The sequence below is a fragment of the Gavia stellata genome, chromosome 26 (assembly GCF_030936135.1).
Source record: "Gavia stellata isolate bGavSte3 chromosome 26, bGavSte3.hap2, whole genome shotgun sequence".
Lineage (NCBI taxonomy): Eukaryota > Metazoa > Chordata > Aves > Gaviiformes > Gaviidae > Gavia > Gavia stellata.
Window position 1 is genome coordinate 8,031,666 of NC_082619.1, and position 19,166 is coordinate 8,050,831.

The window sequence follows — 19,166 nt, forward strand, 5'->3', positions numbered from 1 at the left end:
TCTTTATTTCATCCTAAAGCTCATTTATTTAAAAAATGAGGTAAAATAAGGCAAGGGGAGCCAAGAGTTCGGTGGTGCAGGGGTAAATCTACAACAGGGGGATCGGGAGGCGTTTCTCATTAACCCAGAGAACGATAACAAATCTTCCCACACGCTTTATTAAAGAAAGATATTACCGAGACGCCGTAAATAAAACATCCTTAATAGCTCACGCAACAATCCAGGGGCGATTACACGCCAAAAAAAGAAAATAAATCGCCAGGCTCATTCTATTATTTCCCCTGATATTCGAAAAGTCTCGCAAGGCCGCGTGGTTTTGGGCTGCCTGCTCCCCCCCGTACCTTCTCGTCTTAAATGGGAAAGATTTTGGGCTGGATTTTCCAAATTATCGAGGATTTTGAGGAGGAAAAATGTTCAAAGATCATTGGTGTGGAGCGGGGCTTTAGGAAACTAGGCGGAGGTGTTTTTTCTGGGGAGAAGGCCGTTGGCCAGGTCCCAGCGCACCTCCCAGCGCAGAGCCGCTCTCTTTTTTTCGGTCGGCACGGCGTAAGCGTTGGGGACGTAGAGGTGCCGCGGCTTGCTGGGGAGCTCGGGCTTGCAGAGCATCTGCTCCCGGATGCCCCAGCGCAGTTCTTGCCGCTGATCCTCCCCCGGGATTCGGAATTTCTCCCATTCGCGTTTATATTCAAAATATTTGGCCACTCGGTCGGTTTTCCCCCCGTTACGGCCCAGCGGTTCAAACCGTGGAGGAATGAAGGACTTGGGTTGTTCCGCCGCAGCGGGGTACTGAGAAGCGGGAGAGCTCCGGCTCCCGAAATCCCCGAGGAGAAAGGGGGGACTGTCCCCGCGGGGCCACCGGTAAGGGGATTCATCGAGGGAGCTGCCGCTCGTCTCCATTTCCCCCTCGGAGATGCTGTCTTCCGGACCAGTCCTTAGCTGAAGCATTTTCTGCCTCAGGCTCCAAACCTCGGTGTCGCTCTCCGGCTCGCTGGTCACCGACTCGTCGGAGACCTCTACTCCTCCGTCGGGTCTGCGCCTCAGCACCTTCCTTTTCATTACCAACCTCCTGGTTCCCCTCCGATCCTTGGAAAACGTAGGAAGGGCTGGCCGCACCCCCAAAACGAGGGAGGCCTCGGCGTAGGGATCGTCACGGGGACGCGCTTGCTCCTCCCTGCCTCCTTGCTGGCCGTACAGCCGGCTCAGGGCCGGCGTGGCCGCCAGCTGCTCCTCATTGTCCGATCCCGTCGCCTCCTCCATGATTTCCGCCAAACCGGGTGGATCCTGCAAAAATAAACCACAGTTAATTTCTTGCAGCGCATTCGGGCTGGCTAAAGGCATAAAGGGGGCTCTGACTCTCAACTTCTCGGGTTCAGGGGTGTCGATTTAGGGTTGCGGTTAATCAGGTGTGGGTCTCGGAGTGCTGGCTGCGCTGCTAAACCTCCTGCCGCCAGCAGAAGGCTCTTTCCCTACAGCACATGGGAACGCAGCGCAGCTATAAAGCTCCCTCTGATGCAACCCTGAAATTCCTGCTTGAAAACCACGCTAAAATTAATTACATGATATATAAAGTACTAACGGGATGACGGACAAACACAGGGTGGATTCAGTTCGCTTCGTAAGCGCCGGGCAGAGATATTAATGATTTTCCCCTTGTACCTGTTCTTTTAAAAACACGGTGTCTAGTCGTGATTTAATCTAGGGACATCCAAGAGGGTATTTGGCTTCCGAAGAGGAGGAAAAGGCTCAGCGCTGTGTATTTAGATGCTTGTTTAGATGTTAGCTACCATAGCCCAAAAGCCGTTTGAGTCTCATTCCCATAAACCTCAAGTCCTGCGGCGAAAAGGGATCCGGACACGGCTTCCACTCGCCACACGGGTTTGGGATATCTTTACGCCGTGAAGCGGGTTAGAAAAAAGGCAAGTTTTAACCGTGCCGTTACGAAATGTTGGAGCAGATGGTGCGGCGAGATGAATGGCAGCCGTTAGCGGGCTGTCTGAAGCGTTGATGCTGGCTGAGCGCGGTGCGAAAATGGAAAGGGCTCCGCGACGGCTCCGTGCAGATAGCAAAAGGCTAGCCGGGAACGTGCTGCCGCTGCGCCTGGGCTGACGGAGCAGATCCGATCGTGTGGCGGCAGCTGGGGGGAGAAGAATGATTAAAAAGCGCAAAAAAAAGGGACTTGAGTAAGGTGAAGCTGCCTGAGCTAAGCCCCCTTGGCCTTTCCCATGCTCTGCTAGGAACAGTGGGGGGTTAAAAACCAAAGAATTATTTTTTGGGTAACAATTATTTTACAGAGCAAGCCTCTAGGTGTAATAAAAGCCACATCAAAATGCAAACCCTACAATTCCCTTCTTTCTCTGCAGACCCCGAGGAGCTACCAGCAACTAATTAAGGCTCCAAGACAGCGGTTATGGCCGAGGGGAACGTCGTTGCCGATCAAGAACGACTCCTGAGGAGGGTGCAGGAGCTGGAAGAGGAGGTGAAGCGGCTGCAGGAGAAGCTCCAAGAGGACAAGGAGGGCGCTGGGAGAAAAGAGGCTCCTTCGGCTCCTGGGAAAGCCAAGAAACGCCAGCAACGGCCGTTCGATTTCGGCGCCTACGGCCGCAGGCACGTGGCGCTGAAGATCGCCTACCTGGGCTGGGGCTACCAGGGCTTTGCCAGCCAGGAGAACACCAGCAACACCATCGAAGAGAAACTCTTTGAAGCCTTGAAGAAGACGCGGCTGGTAGACAGCAGACAGACCTCCAACTACCACCGCTGCGGGCGGACGGACAAAGGAGTCAGTGCCTTTGGACAGGTCAGGATCCCTGCCAGGCTTTCCCGAATTTCTGGGCTCCTGTGTGGGATGGAGATCCGCTGGGATTACTGTCCCACACTGACAAGCCAAGACAGCACAGGTTGGGTTTGTTTTTTAAAAGCCATCAGCTTTTAAATCTGAAAGTGAGCCTGGCGATGGCTTCCTGCATGTGGAATGATGATTTTAAGACCCTCAAAGTGTTTATTAGTGCTAGTTTTTCTTCCAGGGGCCTGTTTTGAGAGGATGAAATGCATTTTAGGCTGCAGCTTCCCCAACAGCTCAGCGCTGCCAAAAAAATGGGAGATGCCCTTTCCTCCACAGACGCACTTGTTGCTCTTCCTGCGCCGACTGCAGCGCTTGGCAGAGCCCTCTCAGCTGATTTAACTTGCTGATTTCACTTCAACACAAAAAAAAATAATAATCCAAGAATTGGATAGCTTCCTGCGGAGTCAGGGAGCTGAATTCCTGCGCAGAAGGGTCTGAGGGGAGCTGCAGCTAGCGGAAGGGAGCGTGGGAGTGGGAGCTGGAGGGAGGGGAGCCAGCCGGCCCGCTCGGTGGGCACGGAGCCATCGGGCTGGCTGAGCCGTTGGGGAAAGCACAGCCCTTCCTGCGCCGCGATGGCTTGGCTGTTGGGCCAGTCTCTCCTTCCCTCCCGGTTCTGGAAGCGGAGCTGGCTTAGCTCTTGCCTCGCCGGGGTGGTTTTGGCTCAGCTGGGCTGTCTGCTCTTCTTCACAAGATGAGCCGCAGGAAATAAGGGCACGGGCCGCCTTTTCTTGCGCCGTTTAAAGCGCACGGGCACCTGCGGCGTTAATTAACTTGTTCCCACAGCAGGTTTCTCAGACAGCCAGGCTGTTACTGGGTTCAAGTCATCAACTCCAGCAAGAAAAAAAAAAAAAAGGCAGCACATTCTATCCTAAAAACTGCCTGAAGTTGAAGCCATTTCGAGACCATGCTATGTAGGCAGTCTGCAACTTTCTCTGTTTTATTAAAGGAATCCGTAGCATCTGCTAGCAACCTCAGCAGAGGCACTTGCAGCTTTACCCGCAGGAAGGAGTGGTAAGATCGCCCGATTTAAGACACCTTCATCTGTAGGAGATCCTGAATTTATTTCACAGCGGTGTAGGAAGACTTGGCTTCACACGCCGAATACGCCCATCTGTGATCTAATCCTGGCTTTCCTCATTTTACAGGTGATTTCCCTAGATCTCCGCTCAAACCTGTCAGAGGGGAAGAAGCTAAATGGCCACGAGGGTGACTCAGGAGGCAAAAGCGAGGGGGAGGAGGAGCTCCGCTACACCCATATTCTGAACAGGGTGCTCCCGCCTGACATCCGGGTGCTGGCCTGGGCCCCCGTGGAGCCCGATTTCAGCGCCCGGTTCAGCTGCCTCAAGAGGACCTACCGATACTTCTTCCCCTGTGCCAACCTGGACGTGGCCCTCATGCACGCCGCAGCCCAGAGGTACGTGGGGACCCACGATTTCCGTAACCTGTGTAAAATGGACGTCGCCAACGGGGTGGTCAACTTCCAGAGAACGATCCTCAGTGCCGGAGTGACGTGGGTGGAGAGAGGAGGAGAAACGGGGCTGCAGGATCCCTTCCGCCTGTGCCAGTTTGAAGTGACGGGACAGGCGTTCCTGTATCACCAAGTCCGCTGCATGATGGCGATCCTCTTCCTCATCGGCCAGAGGATGGAGAGCCCAGAGATCATCAACGAGCTGCTGGATGTGGAGAAGAACCCCCGAAAACCGCAGTACAGGTACGGGGAGCTCGGGGAGAAACTCCCGGGCTGCTTCACAAAGCGATGGCTGCGTGCGAAGCGCCGCTGGCAAGCCACCTCTCTGCCAGCCTGCGAAGCAGTCTCTCACAATATGGAAGCAAGCTGCCAGCGGCCTCTCTGGAGGTATCCGTGAGGATCCCGTTTTTCTTGCTGTCAGACAAGCTTTTGATGGTTTTAGTCCTTGGTATTTGGTTAAAACTAACTCAGTTTTTATTGGAAAAAGGAGTTCTGTAAAAGATAGGGCTGTTTTTGGCAGAAAAGACAGGCTGATGCGCTGTTGCATGAGCCTTTTTTGTCACAGCATCCCTCCAGACAGCGACAGGTAACGCCTTTTCCCCTTTTCCCTAGCATGGCAGTTGAGTTTCCCCTTGTCCTGTACGACTGCGAGTTCGAAAACCTTCAGTGGCTCTACAACCGAGAAGTGCAGGAGTTCAACGTTACCCACCTACAGCAGCTCTGGGCGAACCACGCAGTCAAAACTCAAGTGCTACGTAACATGTTACGAGGGTTAGATGCTGCTCCCGTGGCTACAGGAAAAAGTAAGGGATGGTTTTGGGGCAATATTTTGGGATGGGGGTAACTGGTTTAAAAAAAGAAGAATGAAGGGAAGGGGTAATTAAGAAGATTGTTCAAACCACTGGTGTTTTTCTAATTATATCACAGGCCCAGGGAGCAGCACGACCGTCCTCTGGGGGGATATGAAGCCTCCGCTCCACAGCCAGGTCAGCGGCTTCGTGGAAGGCGTCAAAGCCCGCACCTACAAACCTTTACTGGCCCGCCCCAAGTGCGAGGGGCTGGAGGCCCGCATCCGCCACTTTGTGCGGAGGGGCCGCATCGAAACCCCCCCGGGCCTGGAGCTGGGGGGGGACGGAGACGAGCAGCCCCCCGAGACCAAGAGAAGCCACCGCGGCGATGGCCCGGGGAGCGGCGGCCCCGCGGAGCAGCCTCCCAAGCGGGTCTGCGTAGACGTCGAGTGATGGCGACTGGTCGCCTCAGCAGCAGGAGGGCAGCTTGCTGCTTCGCTGGGGGTTTTTTTATTGACAAAAAAATGCGATTTTCCAGTTCTATTTTTATAAATACCAAGAAATGCTGCAGAGTGCTGCTGTGGCCTGGTCTGGAAGGGGATGGGGGGTGCCTCGGCCCCCTCAGAGCCGCTCACCTCGCGGTGGGGTGGCCCTGGGGGGCGGCTGAGGCTGTACTGGGCCCACCCACCTGCTCGGCCTCCCCGCGGGGCCCACACCCCCCCGGTACCTGACAAGGTTCACACGTTGTTCCCCGCCCCCCCCCCCCCGGTACCTGACGGGGCCCGGCTGCTCCCGTCCTCCCGCCGCGACCGTTACCGGCCGTCAACCGTCGCCGGCGTTTAAACAGCCGGGCGGGGGTGAGGCCCTCCGCCGAGGCCCGCCCTTCGCGCCGCCACCATTGGGCGGCTTGGGTGTCGCTCGGCTAGTCGCCCCTTTCCGATTGGACGGGCGGGCTGAAGCACCGCCTTCGCGCCGCCGCCATTGGCCGGAAGGGGGACGAGGGGAAGAAGGAAGGAAGATGGCGGCGGCGGGGAGCGGCGGCGGGCTGCGGCGGTGGTGGCGGCCCGCCGCGGGCCTGGGCCGGGCGGTGTGCAGCGGCAGCGGGCGGGCGGCGGCGCTGCGGGCCGAGGAGCTGGCGGAGCGGCTGCGGGCGCGGAGGAGCGAGGAGGAGAAGCGAGAGGTGAGCGGTGAGCCATGAGCCATGCTGGGTGCCGGCTGGGCCCTGAGGGGCGGGACTACAACTCCCGGCGTGCACCGCGCCACCTTCCCGGCGTGCACCGCGCCGCTGGGGCGCACACGTGGAGCGGTGCGGTGCCGGGCGGCGGGTCCCTCGCCCCGGGTCCCTCGCCCTGCCCGGTCTGGGCGCTCCCCCGGCCCGGCTGTGGGTGGGATGGGCAGACGGTGGCAGTGGGGGCGGGTGGGCATAACCGTCGTGCCCGCGGGTTTTCCCTCCCCGCCTCGCCCGGGCAGCGGGGGAGGATCTGGAGGGGGATTTGTGTGTGTGGCCGCCGCTGCGTGTGGCTAAGAGAGATCCCACCGAGCTGGGTGGTGGGGTGGGATTGCGGGGACAGCGTCCAGCCTTCGTCGCCGTAGCGACTGCGTGCATTACAGGCCTCCTCAGAAACCCCGCTGTGAAGTGAGGGGTGGATGGAAGGCGAGTGAGTTGCTGAAGGTCACACAGGCGCTTTGTGCAAAAGCCAAGAGCCGTTTGTCATCCACCGATGGCGTTTTGATCTCCCCTCAGATCCCCAAAGACCCAGCACAGAGACGGGTCCAGGAACTTGCCATGCTGAGCAAGCAGCTGCAGCAGGTTCACCCCAACGTCCTGGCCAAAGTGCTCAAGCAGGGAACCGTGTACCAGAACGAAGAGATCGTGGTCATCAACAAACCCTACGGCCTTCCCGTGCACGGTGAGGAAAAGCCGGCTGTGCCGCGTCCGCACCGATGCCGTAGAGGGGGAAATGGAAATGGCTTCATGGCGCTGACGGGGGATCCTCTGTCTCCGTCCTCCCTGTGCTGAGGTTTTCCGTCCCAGGGAGGGGCGTGGGGAGTTTGTCATCTTTCGGTCACAGCCTTCATCTTGCATTTTGGGGGTAGTTTAAGGTACACGGGGAGGTGAACGTCTCCCCTGATTGCCTTGCCTGTGGGTTATGCAGGCGGCCCCGGGGTCAAGAATTGTATCGCTGATGTGCTGCCGATTTTGGCCAAGATGTTGGAGAACATAAAAGCCGAACCCCTCCACCTCTGCCACCGGCTGGACAAAGAGACCACGGGTGTTATGGTGCTGGCGCGAAGCAAGGAGGTGGCAGAGAGGATCCGCCTTCTCTTCAAAACTCGTCAGGTGGAGAAGGTCTACTGGTAGGAAAGGTTTGGGTGGAGAAGCAGCTTTGAAGGGCCCGTAGGGTTTAAAGAAGGGGTGAAGGGACAGTCACCAGGGTGTGGGGACGTGGGGCTTTGTGGAATTGGTGGATGTCCGCTTCTCTTCGCTCAAGCCTCTTTTTACGGGGCTGGGTTGTGGGGAGACGGGGTGAGCGAAGGGTTCCCTTCCTGCTGGAGCAACACCCCGCAGACCTTTGGTTTCCCTCCCCAGGGCAATTAGCCTGGGGGACCCAGACCCCACCGAGGGCATCGTGGAGATCCCCATCGTGGAGAAGGAGGTGCAGAGCCACCAGTCGCATTTCAAGGTGAGCCGCAGGTCCTCTTGGCTGTCGTTCTGGCCTCGCGCTCCCGCTCCCCAGCATCCCCCTCCTGCCTTTCCGTGGGCTCACCTTCTTGCCGCTGTTCAGATGACACTGGCCCCCAGCTATCGCCTTTCTCCTGAGGACGGGAAGGTGGTGAAAATCCGCAAGAACCGCAACGCTGAAAGCGCCGTGACGCGGTACCGCCTTCTGGCTAGCTCTTCCGCCTGCTCTCTGCTGGAGCTCCAGCCCATCACAGGTGAGGCCTGGCTGGGTGTCCCCGCAGTTGTGTCGGCTGCTGGATCTGCTTTCTGTGCGGCTCTGCAGCCAAGAGCAGCACTGGAAGCAGGAACTCATTGTTAGACGTGACTGAAATCCTTTTTGGGCCAAGGCTCGGGGAACAAGCCACCCCGGGGCGATGGTTTGCTGCCGGGCTGCTCTCTGGCTGCTGGTGATTTTGGCGTGGGATTGTCCGGCACTGAGGGTGGCAGGTGGGAGCCGAGGCCTGGCACGGCTGGTTGTCATGTTTCTCCTCATTCCCTTCCCTCCTCAGGGGTGAAGCACCAGATCCGGGTTCACCTGGCCTATGGGTTGGGGTGCCCCATCCTGGGGGATCACAAATATTCACACTGGAGCAAGCTGGCACCCCAGGTAAGGCAGGTCCTGCATCGGGGCAGGCAGCCAGTGCCGGATCCAGGGCCGGGCAGCCCCTTTGTGTCCCCCAACTCCCCGTGGGCCAGGGTTTTCAAGGCCCAGCTGAAGAGACAGGCTTATGGAAGGGACGTTTTCTGTCCTTGTCGCAGAAGCTTCCTGAAATCACCTTGAAGAGGCTGAAGCTGCAGCAGAGCAAGGCTCGCCACCTCCCGCTCCACCTCCACGCCTACCGGCTCTCCCTGCCCCTGGGCCAGCGGATAGACCTCGTCTGCAAGCCGCCCCTGTTCTTCCAAAAGACTGTGAAGAAGCTGGACCTGGATATCGCTAACGACTAACAAGGCAGGACGGGAGTGGTACCGTCTACCTCTGCATCTCCACGTGGTAGCGCTGAGTCCGGCCGCTCTGCAGCGGTGTCCATCTTGGAGCCAGCGGTGTGATGAAGTCTACAGTCTCTGCCGCTTGCCAGAGACCTCCTGTGTTGGTACCAGTGTTGCTGGCTGCAAACCAGGTACCTGCGTGTGCTTCTTGCCCTGATTTGGTGCAGAAACGTGGCTGGGGGCACTGAAGAGCCTCTTGTTTCGGACAAACGAGGCTGGGTAGAAACCGGGCTTTGCCCAGTCTGTGTTTTGAATTTGTCTCTGAGCAATAAAAGGTGCAGTTCCTGCCGAGGTGAAGGGTTGCGTATCTCTCTGTGCTCAGGCCAGCTGGATCTTGGTCCTGGGGTGGGTTTGATCGCACCTGGGTGCAGTCCTTCACGGTTTGAGGGCCGTCGCTCATCCCTCCAGAGCTGTTTAGCAGTCTTTCCCTCATATCCTGGCGCTCCGCATTCAAATTTGGAGACTCCCTTCATTCGAAAATCCATCGAAAGTACAATTTGGCAGCGGCTGCGGGGTTTTTTTGCTGCGCCAAGAGACTGTGAGGGGAGTTCCTCTCCTTGGCTTGGCCGAGCAGCTCTGGGACTCCCTCCGCTCTGTGCTGCCAGAGGTGTTGGCGCGGGTTTTTTGGGGAGTGACTGTGCTGCTGGGAGAATCTTCTCTACCCCACCACCTCTTCCGATTTCTCTATCGCTTATTTCTAGTCCCCGTTATCGGGATATCTCTCCCTTGGGAGCTTGCCTTGGAGCCAGGTTCCTTCCCCCGTGCCCCAAGAGGGAGGCGAGTGGCAAGATGGAAAAGCTGGGGAACCGCAACTGATGTTCTGCCTCAAAATCACAGCCACCAGCGTTTGGTGTCTTGGCCTGCCCTCAAAGGCTCGGGGCTGGGCAGCAGGACTTTCTCCAGCCCCTACGACTGGTTTGGGTGCTGGAAAGGGCTCTTTGTACCCCACAGGGCCGCCATGTACCTGGCTGGGGCTTCTCGGTAGGGTAATGCTCTGTCTCCTGCCTCCCCGCTCCTCACACGGGGCGAAAATAGCTGGGGAGCCCCACGCCCCTCGAACACGCCGCCAGAAATACATCTGCTTATGAGAGAGGGGCGTAAAACCACGAGGAGCCGGGGAGCGGCTGCGGCTGGGGAGGAATGCTGCCTTCCCAGCCCGGTGCTGCGGCTGCTGGGTTTTTTTTTTTCTATTTCGGGGCGTCCTATTTGCAAAAAGGCTTCCCCCTGTAATTACTGGTCAATTTAATGTGCCATCTAAGCTGTCATTTACAGCTATCGGGTACGGAGCGCTTGGCAAGCGAAGCCTTCAGCCCTACAAAGTCGCTTCTCGAGCTGGCCACGCCTCAGACGACACCAGAGCCCCCGGGCAGCAGCAGCAGTCACCATCGTCTCCTCTTCCTTGATAGAAAAATGTCCCTCTCGCACACGGCCGCCGAGTACATGCTCTCCGATGCTCTCCTCCCGGATCCCGGTGGTTCCCGAGCCAAGGGCCTGCGGTTGGAGCTGCCGAGCGATCGCCTGCTGAAGTTTGTCACCGTAGGGCTGCCCCTCTTCCTCGTCTCGCTGGCTTTCGCCCGGGAGTTCTCCGCCGGTGAGTCGCGGCTTTTGCAACAGGGATCTTCGGGTCGTGGGCAATTGTCAGCGGCGGTTTGGTTGTTGCTGTGAAACTCTCGTGGTTGCGGTCCAAGGCAGGGCAGCCTGGAAATCCTGTTTTAGGAACCATTCTGTCTCGGGGATATTTATTGATTGTTTTTAATGGATTATTGGTCACTGGGAAAGCCCGGAAACAGCCGTGCCCAGGACCAGCAGTGAATCGATGCCCCGCCTCAGCTGCTGGCCCCCAGCACCTTTGGGTGCCGCGGGGTTGTTTCCGAGGAGGAGGGTGCCGGCAGGGCAGCTCAGGGGATACTGCCGGGTTTTGCGAGGGCAGCACAGAGAGTTGCATTGACGGTGCATCGTGACCTCAGGCTAAATCTGGCCTCCGCCGCCATCCCGCTGCTGCCCCTGGGGATTTGGTTTGACTCCGGTTTCTGGCTGCTCTCTAATTCCCTCCGCCGTGTACCCACGGCTGAGCTCAAAAGGGTTTGTGTTTGGGAAGCAATGGAAAAGTCCTTGCTGGAAAACACAGCGGTGGGGAAGGACAGCTACAAAATGACTGTGAGAAAGGCTTTTTTAATTCAAAGTGATACCTGTAGATGTAATCGCCCTCCCGTAACGCAGGCTGCGGAGCGCTCGCCAGTGCTCGCCGCGCCTCTGTGGCTGAGGTTCACCCTTCTCCTCACCCTAGGCTCGCAGATCAGCTGCTTCTCTCCCACCAACTTCACGGGGAAGCAGTCCGCCTACGTCGACACGGCTTGCTGGGACTCCCTCATCCACCACGGCTTCGACGTGGAGGGACACGCCGTCACCAAGTCCCTCTGGGCTCTCAAGGTATGGGTCAAGCTCACGTCTGGGTGCCCTCGGGTCCCACCTGGGTGCGCAGCAGAGGTGAAAACTCCGCACCGCTTGACGCCCGCTTGTCTCCTTTACCCAGGTCTTCCCCTACTCGCTGCTGGTGGTGGCGGTGCTCATGTACCTGCCCTACCTGCTGTGGCGTTACGCGGCCGCCCCCGCCCTCCACTCCGACCTCCTCTTCATCATCGATGAGCTGGACAAATCCTACAACCGCTCCGTGCGCCTGGTGCAGCACATGAGGAAGGTCCAGCAGGCCAGCGCTGAGCCGGAGCGATTCTGGGAGGAATACGAGAGGTGAGGCCGCTGGGCAGCCTCCACTGGTCATCGTGTCCCTCCGAGGTCCCTCCACATGGCGTTGTGGCTGTGGCCACGTTCAGGATGGGCTTGGGTGAAGCGACTCGGTTTGGGGGTGGCTCTAAGTCCCCGGTGTGTCCCTTCTCTCCCCAGGGCGCGCCGGGAGAGGTATTTTGAGTTTCCGTTGCTGGAGCGCTACCTCACCTGCAAGCAGCACGCCCACTCCCTGGTGTTCATCTACATCCTGAGGAACTTGCTCCTGCTCTTGTTCTTGGCTGCCACCTGCCTCTACCTGGTCTTCCTCCACCTCAACATCTTCTTCCAGGACGAGTTCAGCTGCTCCATCAAAACGGGGCTGCTCCAGGTGGAGCCCCACATCCCCCCGCTCATCCCCTGCAAGCTGGTCTTCTTCTCCGTCTTCCAGCTCATCAGCCTCTCGGTCGGCGGTGTCTACGTCCTCCTCATGCCCGTCGTCATCTACAACGCCCTGCAGCTCTGCCAGTGGGACAAGGGGCTGCTCTCCGTCTACGAGATGCTGCCTGCCTTCGATCTCCTCAGCCGCAAGATGCTCACCTGCCCCGTCAACGACCTCAACGTCATCCTCCTCTTCCTCCGGGCCAACATCTCCGAGCTGACCTCCTTCGGCCGCCTCAACGCCGTCAGCGCCTTGAGGGAAGCCACCGCCAACAAGCAGGACATCGATACCGTCATCGACTTCATGACGCTGCTGGCCGGGCTGGAGACCACCAAGCCCAAACACCACGTTTGCGCCCCGGAGGCCGACGGTGGCGCGCCCCTCTCCAACGGCGGAGCTCTAGGTAGGCTTTTTCGGTAGACAAGGCTTCTTCGCTCTCCTCTTGGCTCCCGCACTGCTAAATCCCACCCTGGGGGTGAGGCTGGATCCGTGCACCGTGGCTCTAAACCATTTTCCAAGACCTTAAGGTTTTTTGGGGAGAACTGGGGGGCTGCCGGGGGTCGCTGGTGGGGGGTGATGGCTCCGTTTACAGCCAGGGATAGGTTCTGGCAGCCGGGAAGCGATGCTACTGCGAGCCCACGCGTGGGCAGGAGTTGCTATAGGAACAGAAAGTGGAGAGCTTGCCGCTTAAATCCAAGCTCTGGACAAACGGGGGGGCTGGAGGGGCCCCCGTTTTTGGCAGAGAGAGCAGCCCAGCCTGCTGGGAGTGCGGTTGGGAGCTTTAAATCCTGGGGGGGGGCTGATGCCAAGGATGCCGTGCCTGCCCCCTTCTCCTATTAGCGTGGCGCTGGTGGGCACAGAGGGGCCGCGTGGGGAGATGGAGACGGGTCTCCGAGGTAGAACCGCATCCCCCCAGGGCCTGCACGCACCCTCCCCAGGCACTGCTGCTCCCTCTCCCGCGTGCTTTGGGTTTTGGGGAGCCGGGGGTGCCTCCTTTGCGGTCTCATGGGGATTCTCGACCCGCGCAGCAGCGCTTTCTAGGCTCTGCGAGACAGCTGATCCCTGGCAGGGCGGGAGCCAGGATGCCTGGGCTCCTTTCCTGGCCCTGGATGCAATCTGAGGGCTGCGGTTTTAAAAAAAAAAACCACCACCCAGATTGAGCTGTATTTAGCATCCTCGTTAGCATGGCAACTGCAGGGCTAACACAACTGGCTCTCGGGCTAGTCGCGCGCTGGTGGAGAAAGCCCAAGATCCCAGTTTGTGATCGCCCAGTTAATTAACTTCCTCCTCTTCCCCCTTCCTTGCCCAGAAACGAAGCCTGGAGCGGAAGCGATGGGAAAAGCCTCCCGGGACTCGCTCGGCTCTGCCTGACCCCAAGAGCAGGCAGCAGGCAGGGTTGATGCTGCCGGGACCCGCTCGGTTGATCTGCCGGGATCCAGTTTGATCCAATTCCTTGTTGCCAGCGTTGCTCGAGCGCATTAAACTCTGGTTTTGATACAGCCTGGTGGGGCGACGTCTGTAACACGACAGCCGGGCTGAGCTCACCTGCTCTCTTCTTACATTTCTTCTTACGTACGTTTTTCCAGCAAAAAAGGGTTAAACAATCAATTTTTTGTGCAGAGACTCTCTCAGGTGTCTTATTCCAAGCGCTGGGTGCCACATTGCGCCTCTTCCATACAAATTTCCCTGCTGTTAGGACCGGAGTGGGGGGAACGGAAGACTAAGGGATGCTCCTCTGAAGGGAAAAAAGGACCCAAGAATAAAATGAGCTGTTTCATTAACAATTTATTAACAGAGGGAGGTGGAAGGCACTCACTGCTGCTACAAAGCAACACGCCCTGTGCAGCTCCATGTCCCAGCCCCAGCCCTGGCATTCGGTTGTGGGTTTTTTTGGCAGAGCTCCTCTCTCCCCCCCTCTCCACCCCGTAGATGGAGGCTGGTCCCTGGGTCCTGCGAGCACCCTGCCATGGGGGCTCAGCTGTCTGTGCCCCAAGAGGTTGGGGTGTCCCGGGGGGGCCAGGACCAGCGCCGTGGGCAGAGAGGAGCAGCAGTGCGGGGTTTAACTCCCACCAGTGCGTCCTGCTGCTTGCTTTAACATAATTTTTCATAAATTTCATTTTAAATTGGCTTTTTTATTTTTTTTTCTCCCCTGCAGCCTTGACTTCAGGCCAAAGAGGAGCTGGAAAGTGTTTAATTAGTAAGACAGTAATCAAGCCAGCCGCCTCCCGGAATCGGAAAGGCACGGTGCCAGCAGCCCGGAGCCGCTTTGCGAGAGGTCTGAGCTCCCTCCGCCATCCCCTCACCTAAATCCCCCGGGAGAACCAGGAGCCGGGGAGGAGAAGCAGCTCCCTCCCTCCGGCTGTTTCGGAACTCCCCGGGGTTTCCCCTACGGGCAGGGCGTCCAGGAGGAAGGGGGGTGCGGGCAGACCCCGGCCGTTGTAGAGAGCGCAGGACTCATACTCGCAGGGCCACTCGGCCCAGGCGTAGCGCAAGCCCAGCACCAACGTCCCGCAGCCGGCCAGGGCCAGCGTCACCGTGCGGGACTCCACCGCCACCACGGGTGCCGGCAGCCACCCGCACGGGGACGGCTGGCTGGAGCAGCAGACCTGGGTGGGGGAGAAACCTCCATCAAGGTGGGTTTCCCTCTTCCAGCCCTGGGGGGAAGCTTTTTCCCCCTCCTCACCTCGAACGCCCGCGTGTCCCGCTGACGGCAGACAAGCTCCTGGCTGTAGGTGACGTTCAGCAGACCCCTGCTCACCTCCAGGACGGCCCGGGTGGGGTACGGCCCCTGGAAAACCAGGTCTTTCTCCCCGTACGCCACAGCCCTGGCGCCCAGGTGCAGCCGGTGGGCCACGTTCTGCTTGTCCCGGGGGTGGATGCTGCTGAGGAAGAGGAGGGAGGCGTGGGGTTGGTATCCGATAGTTTCGTCGTTGCGCCCTCGCCCCCGCCGCCTGGGACTCGCCTGCCGTAGGGAGAGCGCTCATCGCACAGATCCATCGCCACAGCCATGAAGGTGCCGGGCATCCTGGTGTTGGGGACAACCCCCAAATCGGCTGTTTGGTGCCAGCGGAGACGGGCGAAGCTGTCGTCCGGGCTCTGCCGGCGATAGGTGGACAACTGCAAGGCAGAGTGGAGGGAGGGGGAAAGCGGCTCAGCCATCGCTCCCGGGATTCGGCACCCCAGCAGGACTTGTCCACGCATTTACAGCATCCTCGGCTTGGAATTGGCCTCCGGGGTGCAAAAGGACGGGTAAAACCTCCCTGAGCACCACGATGCCGTACCCATGGGAGGGTGGGGGTCCTGCCCCTCGCCCGCCCCCCTCACCTGCACGAAGCCGAACGGGAGGAGCGGCTCCGTCTGCCCGGCTGATCCGGCATGGAAAGCCTGGCGCCAGTCGGCGATGAGCGCGGGGAAGGTGCAGTTGTACCGGTCCGTGTGCAGGAAGGCATTGGCCTCGCCTGGCCCCAAAAGAGAAGGGCTGGTGAGAGCCTGGTGGGATAATGGGGGGGCTGCTCCACCCCAGGGGAGGAAAACGGGGGGGCTTACCCTGGTACCAAGCGACACCCCGCAGTGTCATGTTGAGCAGCGGGTGGATCATGGCGTTCCAGAGCACGGAGGGTGTTTGAGGGCCGGAAAGATACTGGTGCGGGGGGATGCTGGAAGACAAAGCTGGGCTTAAAGGGGTGCAAAACACAAGGCCAGCCCTGAAGCTGGGACTTCAGGAGCCAGCCTTGCACGGTTAAAACGAGCACCGCGCAAAAGGGGAGCCCTGGGGTCCCCCCTCTTTCCCCTGCCGCCCCCTTTACCAGCCGAGATGTACCCCACGCTCTCGGCACGGGAGGGGATTTTACCCAGAGGGGGGAAAACGATTCAGGGAGGGGACAGTGGAGCTCGGGGGGTGCTTTGGGAGAGGAGGTGGGATGGGAAGGGACAGAGGATGCCCCCCCGAGAGTGGCGGGGGTGAGGATACCTCCCAAAAGCAGCGTGGCGTGGGGTAGGAGGTGTTGCCACTGCATCTTCTCTCACCTCTCCGCATCCTCTGGGAGCCCACACGCCCGCAGAGCCCTCGGGGAGGACCAGGCCTCGATGGGGGTGCCCCCCCAGGCCGCCTCCACCAGCCCGACGGGGTACCGCAGAGCTTCGTAGAGGTAGCGCCCCAACAGCCAGCAGACAGCCGAGAAGTAGGTGAAATTCCCATGGCCCAGGTTTTCTGTTCAAGAAACAGCAGGCTGCAACGGGAAAAAGGGCGGGGGGGGGAAAGCCATTTCCAGGTTGGTTTTTTTTGGAGGCACGTTGCACTCACCGGCTGTCGGGATGGACCACGGCAAGTCGATTCGCTCCAGGTCCTCCAGCTCCACGTCGGAGCGGGCGGGCGCTGCGGCGAAGATGCGGACGTAGGGGTAGTGAGCGGCGGCGGCGAGCTCCCGGCTGGCGTTGGCGATCTAGGGAAAGGTCGAGAGCGCGCAAGGCGCTTCCCTGCCTGATCCCTGCCTGAGCTGGCAGGATCGGGCCGTGCCATGGGGACTCACCTGCAAGACCGTCATTGCCATGTTGCTCTGCCCGCTGCAAAGCCACACGTCCCCAAAGTAGATGTCCCGCAGCGTCACATTCTCCGAGCCCTGCCCGGCCGTCAGTGCATAGGGACCGCCCTGATCCATAGGGTCCAGGACAATTGTCCACGTGCCAGAAGGTCCTGGAAGAAGAGGATGGTGCTTATCTTTCATGATTCCCTACTGAGACCTCAAGACCTTGGCAAAGAGGCGGGATGAGCGGCCAACAACCGGTAGGGATGGACAGGCAACGAGGGAAAGCTTCCCTACCGCCGAGCCTGGCTGGGGAAATGGATTTCGGAAGCTCTCTGCCATCGGAGGGTCTTTCCTCCTGCAGGAACTTAGGGGTTAAAAAAGAAAATCTCAAAGACAAATGTGTGTCAGAGCAGAAGCTGCTGGGAGAAACCAGGATTACAGGAGCAGCTTGGTGTGTGTGACACCGAGATGTCTCCAGCTAATTATAGAGGCGCCGAATCGAGGCGTAAAGATGCTGAAGCTTAGCGTGGATTTTCTGGCCCGTCTGGGGCCGGATCCTGCAGATCTCCCTGTAGCGGCGGATCGCTGCTCTCTCACAAGATGCCTCCGGGCTCTCCAGCTTGTGGAGGAGACCTTTAGGCAGCAGTTTCACCCCCCAAAGGTGATGAGCAGCCCCCCTGACTCACTAGGCAGGGAATGAGGCCACCAGGTGAGATTTGAGATGCCTCCAAGCCCTCCCAGCCTCGAGGAAGGTTCTGCCTGCAGAGACGACATCCTTCAGGGCTGAGAGATCCCCAGCAGGATCCTCCGAGGGGGGATACATCAAAAAAAGAAGCCAGGAGCGCTCTGGAGATTTCCCCGGAGATGGTTTTGACAGGAAGAGGAGCTAAATCCCCCTCCTCTCCCCTCCGCAGCCTCATCGTTCGGCTCAAGCCTACGCGGTGCCACCCACTCCAGCGGCAGCTCGGTTCCCGCTCGGTGCCTATGGGATCCCGCTGTCGGGAAACTGAAGTGAGCAAAGGCCGGTGTTGGTGGGGAGGGGGATACCTGAACCCCTGCCCTGAGATCTCCCAGAGAAGGGGACAGCATGGCCCCAGGGGAGCACGAGCTGGAGATGTCACCGTCACCTCTGCAACCCCAGAGCAGCGGTGGGACAAACCCAGGGGTGATGGGGGTGCGGACAGCAGCCCCCACCCCACCAGCAGGTCCGATTTGGGCTCGGACGTGCTCCTCGGCCACCAAAACCACCAGCCCCAGTTGGCCCACGAAGGTCCGGGACCGACCTTTAACTCGTGCCATCTTCTTCATGACGATGAGGCCACCGTCACCAGAGAGAGCCACGGTCACCGCGGCCCCCAGCTCCCCGTAGCCCCACACCACGGCCCCCGCCGGCTCCTTCTGCAACACCATGTGGTCGCCGTAGTAGGACGCGAAGCCAAGCATCGCCCCTAGGATCAACGGACAGCGCAAACGTCATCTCCAAGAGGCAAAAAGCAAGAGAAAAATCCCCCACATGGCCTCCCATTCCCTCTTAAACACAGATTATTTGAGATCCCGTTTAATTTATAGCTTCCTTCAGTCCTGGTCAACCTTAAGGTGCTTAAAATCACCAAGGAGCTGAGGAAGCAGCAGGATTTAAGTCCCCAAAACAACCCAGCCCCACAAGGGAAGTCACCTCCCAAAGCACGTGAGATTGTGTTACACGGAGTTTGGATACAGATTTCAGTAAAAATTCTTCTAATAACAGCATGGGAGTGTCTCCACCAGCCCAGTCCTGCTAATAAATATGTTCTGACATATTTTTCCCTTGCAAAAAAAGTTTGGTGAGTGGTGGGATGGGAAACACCGGGCACGCGGCACCGGCAAAGGCACCTCCAGCGGGGAGGGAAGCAGAGGTCTCAGCCCTGGCACCCCCAAAAGCCCCATTTTTTGGGGTGTGAAAATAAAACCACGCTTGAAAGGGGGTCGGGGCAACGTTTGCGGGTATGGGGAGGTGATGTGGGCGGTCATCCCCGTTGCAGCAATCAATCTGGGGCTCACAGAGCCCCGTTTCCTCTGCAGCTCATCCCAGGCTGGGTTTAACGAAGGAAAGAGACGATGTCCTCGGCCTCTCTGAAATCAGCCGCATTGCCGGTCCCACCGTCTCATGCGACGAGGCTCCGGGAAGGATGAGTTACATAAAAAAATGAGTCGAAGGAGAGAAAAAAAAATCATAAAAACCGAGACGCCGGGGAAGAGACTGGAGGCTATAAAAAGCGGCTGGGAGGAGGGAAGGGAGGAGAGCCCACGAGACGCTGCCGAGGAGCTGCATGCGACTCCCGCCTTACGTAAAGCATCGTCCCACGGCGGCAGCAACGTGCCAAGGGCGTCGAAGAGGGGCTGCGGGGTGCAAAGGGCCCCGAAGTGGGGCTAGGGGTGCCAAGGGTGTCAAAGTGGGGCTCAGGTGGGTGCCAAGGGTGTTGAAATGGGGCTATGGGGGTGCGAAGGGCATCGAAGCGAGGCTTGGGGGGTGCCAAGGGCTTCAAAGCGGGGCTCGGGGCAGGGAGTGTGAAGGACATCGATGCAGGGCTCAGGGGATGCAAAGGGCCATGAAAGGGGGCTCTGGGGGTACCGAGGGCATCAAAGCGGGGCTCGGGGAATGCCAAGGGCCCCGAAGTGGGGCTGGGGGGATGC

General features: G+C 59.1%; 5 protein-coding genes across 5 annotated transcripts; 3 read left to right on the forward strand and 2 right to left on the reverse strand.

Moving 5' to 3' along the window:
• Nucleotides 1-181: 181 nt before the first annotated feature.
• Nucleotides 182-1,257, reverse strand: HYLS1 (HYLS1 centriolar and ciliogenesis associated). Its single transcript, XM_059829571.1, has one exon. It carries the CDS (start codon nt 1,255-1,257, stop codon nt 451-453), a length of 807 nt encoding a protein of 268 aa, XP_059685554.1. The 3' UTR covers nt 182-450.
• Nucleotides 1,258-2,407: 1,150 nt separating this feature from the next.
• PUS3 (pseudouridine synthase 3) lies at nt 2,408-5,548 on the forward strand. The gene is made up of 4 exons (XM_009821087.2): nt 2,408-2,794; nt 3,985-4,550; nt 4,920-5,110; nt 5,235-5,548. Exons 1-4 carry the CDS (start codon nt 2,408-2,410, stop codon nt 5,546-5,548), a joined length of 1,458 nt encoding a protein of 485 aa, XP_009819389.2.
• A 565-nt stretch (nt 5,549-6,113) lies between these two features.
• On the forward strand, nt 6,114-9,101 carry RPUSD4 (RNA pseudouridine synthase D4). The gene is made up of 7 exons (XM_059829718.1): nt 6,114-6,275; nt 6,840-7,005; nt 7,252-7,453; nt 7,686-7,779; nt 7,882-8,032; nt 8,327-8,424; nt 8,577-9,101. Exons 1-7 carry the CDS (start codon nt 6,114-6,116, stop codon nt 8,760-8,762), a joined length of 1,059 nt encoding a protein of 352 aa, XP_059685701.1. The 3' UTR covers nt 8,763-9,101.
• A 908-nt stretch (nt 9,102-10,009) lies between these two features.
• Nucleotides 10,010-13,416, forward strand: PANX3 (pannexin 3). The gene is made up of 5 exons (XM_059829754.1): nt 10,010-10,395; nt 11,092-11,234; nt 11,338-11,552; nt 11,706-12,370; nt 13,277-13,416. The coding sequence occupies exons 1-5, from the start codon at nt 10,050-10,052 to the stop codon at nt 13,336-13,338; spliced, it is 1,431 nt and encodes a 476-aa protein (XP_059685737.1). The 5' UTR covers nt 10,010-10,049; the 3' UTR covers nt 13,339-13,416.
• Nucleotides 13,417-13,839: 423 nt separating this feature from the next.
• Nucleotides 13,840-18,831, reverse strand: SIAE (sialic acid acetylesterase). The gene is made up of 10 exons (XM_059829734.1): nt 18,821-18,831; nt 17,777-17,941; nt 16,497-16,660; nt 16,271-16,409; nt 15,994-16,177; nt 15,514-15,623; nt 15,292-15,425; nt 14,930-15,084; nt 14,651-14,846; nt 13,840-14,573 (listed from the first exon to the last, which is right to left on the reverse strand). The coding sequence occupies exons 2-10, from the start codon at nt 17,934-17,936 to the stop codon at nt 14,271-14,273; spliced, it is 1,545 nt and encodes a 514-aa protein (XP_059685717.1). The 5' UTR covers nt 17,937-17,941; nt 18,821-18,831; the 3' UTR covers nt 13,840-14,270.
• Nucleotides 18,832-19,166: the final 335 nt, after the last annotated feature.

What these genes read in the sequence shown, in the direction of transcription:
- HYLS1 (XM_059829571.1), bottom strand. Translation starts at nt 1,257, where the DNA reads ATGGAGGAGGCGACGGGATCGGACAATGAGGAGCAGCTGGCGGCCACG.
- SIAE (XM_059829734.1), bottom strand. Translation starts at nt 17,936, where the DNA reads ATGCTTGGCTTCGCGTCCTACTACGGCGACCACATGGTGTTGCAGAAG. An exon ending in GTGGTCCATCCCGACAGCCG is followed by an intron (nt 16,178 to 16,270) that starts GTGAGTGCAACG and finishes TTTCTTGAACAG; the next exon opens with AAAACCTGGGCCATGGGAAT. An exon ending in CTCCCAGAGGATGCGGAGAG is followed by an intron (nt 15,624 to 15,993) that starts GTGAGAGAAGAT and finishes TTTGTCTTCCAG; the next exon opens with CATCCCCCCGCACCAGTATC.
- PUS3 (XM_009821087.2), top strand. Translation starts at nt 2,408, where the DNA reads ATGGCCGAGGGGAACGTCGTTGCCGATCAAGAACGACTCCTGAGGAGG. An exon ending in GAGTCAGTGCCTTTGGACAG is followed by an intron (nt 2,795 to 3,984) that starts GTCAGGATCCCT and finishes CTCATTTTACAG; the next exon opens with GTGATTTCCCTAGATCTCCG. An exon ending in CCCCGAAAACCGCAGTACAG is followed by an intron (nt 4,551 to 4,919) that starts GTACGGGGAGCT and finishes CCTTTTCCCTAG; the next exon opens with CATGGCAGTTGAGTTTCCCC.
- PANX3 (XM_059829754.1), top strand. Translation starts at nt 10,050, where the DNA reads ATGTGCCATCTAAGCTGTCATTTACAGCTATCGGGTACGGAGCGCTTG. An exon ending in TTCTGGGAGGAATACGAGAG is followed by an intron (nt 11,553 to 11,705) that starts GTGAGGCCGCTG and finishes TTCTCTCCCCAG; the next exon opens with GGCGCGCCGGGAGAGGTATT. An exon ending in CTCCAACGGCGGAGCTCTAG is followed by an intron (nt 12,371 to 13,276) that starts GTAGGCTTTTTC and finishes TTCCTTGCCCAG; the next exon opens with AAACGAAGCCTGGAGCGGAA.
- RPUSD4 (XM_059829718.1), top strand. Translation starts at nt 6,114, where the DNA reads ATGGCGGCGGCGGGGAGCGGCGGCGGGCTGCGGCGGTGGTGGCGGCCC. An exon ending in GCGAGGAGGAGAAGCGAGAG is followed by an intron (nt 6,276 to 6,839) that starts GTGAGCGGTGAG and finishes ATCTCCCCTCAG; the next exon opens with ATCCCCAAAGACCCAGCACA. An exon ending in GCCACCAGTCGCATTTCAAG is followed by an intron (nt 7,780 to 7,881) that starts GTGAGCCGCAGG and finishes GCCGCTGTTCAG; the next exon opens with ATGACACTGGCCCCCAGCTA.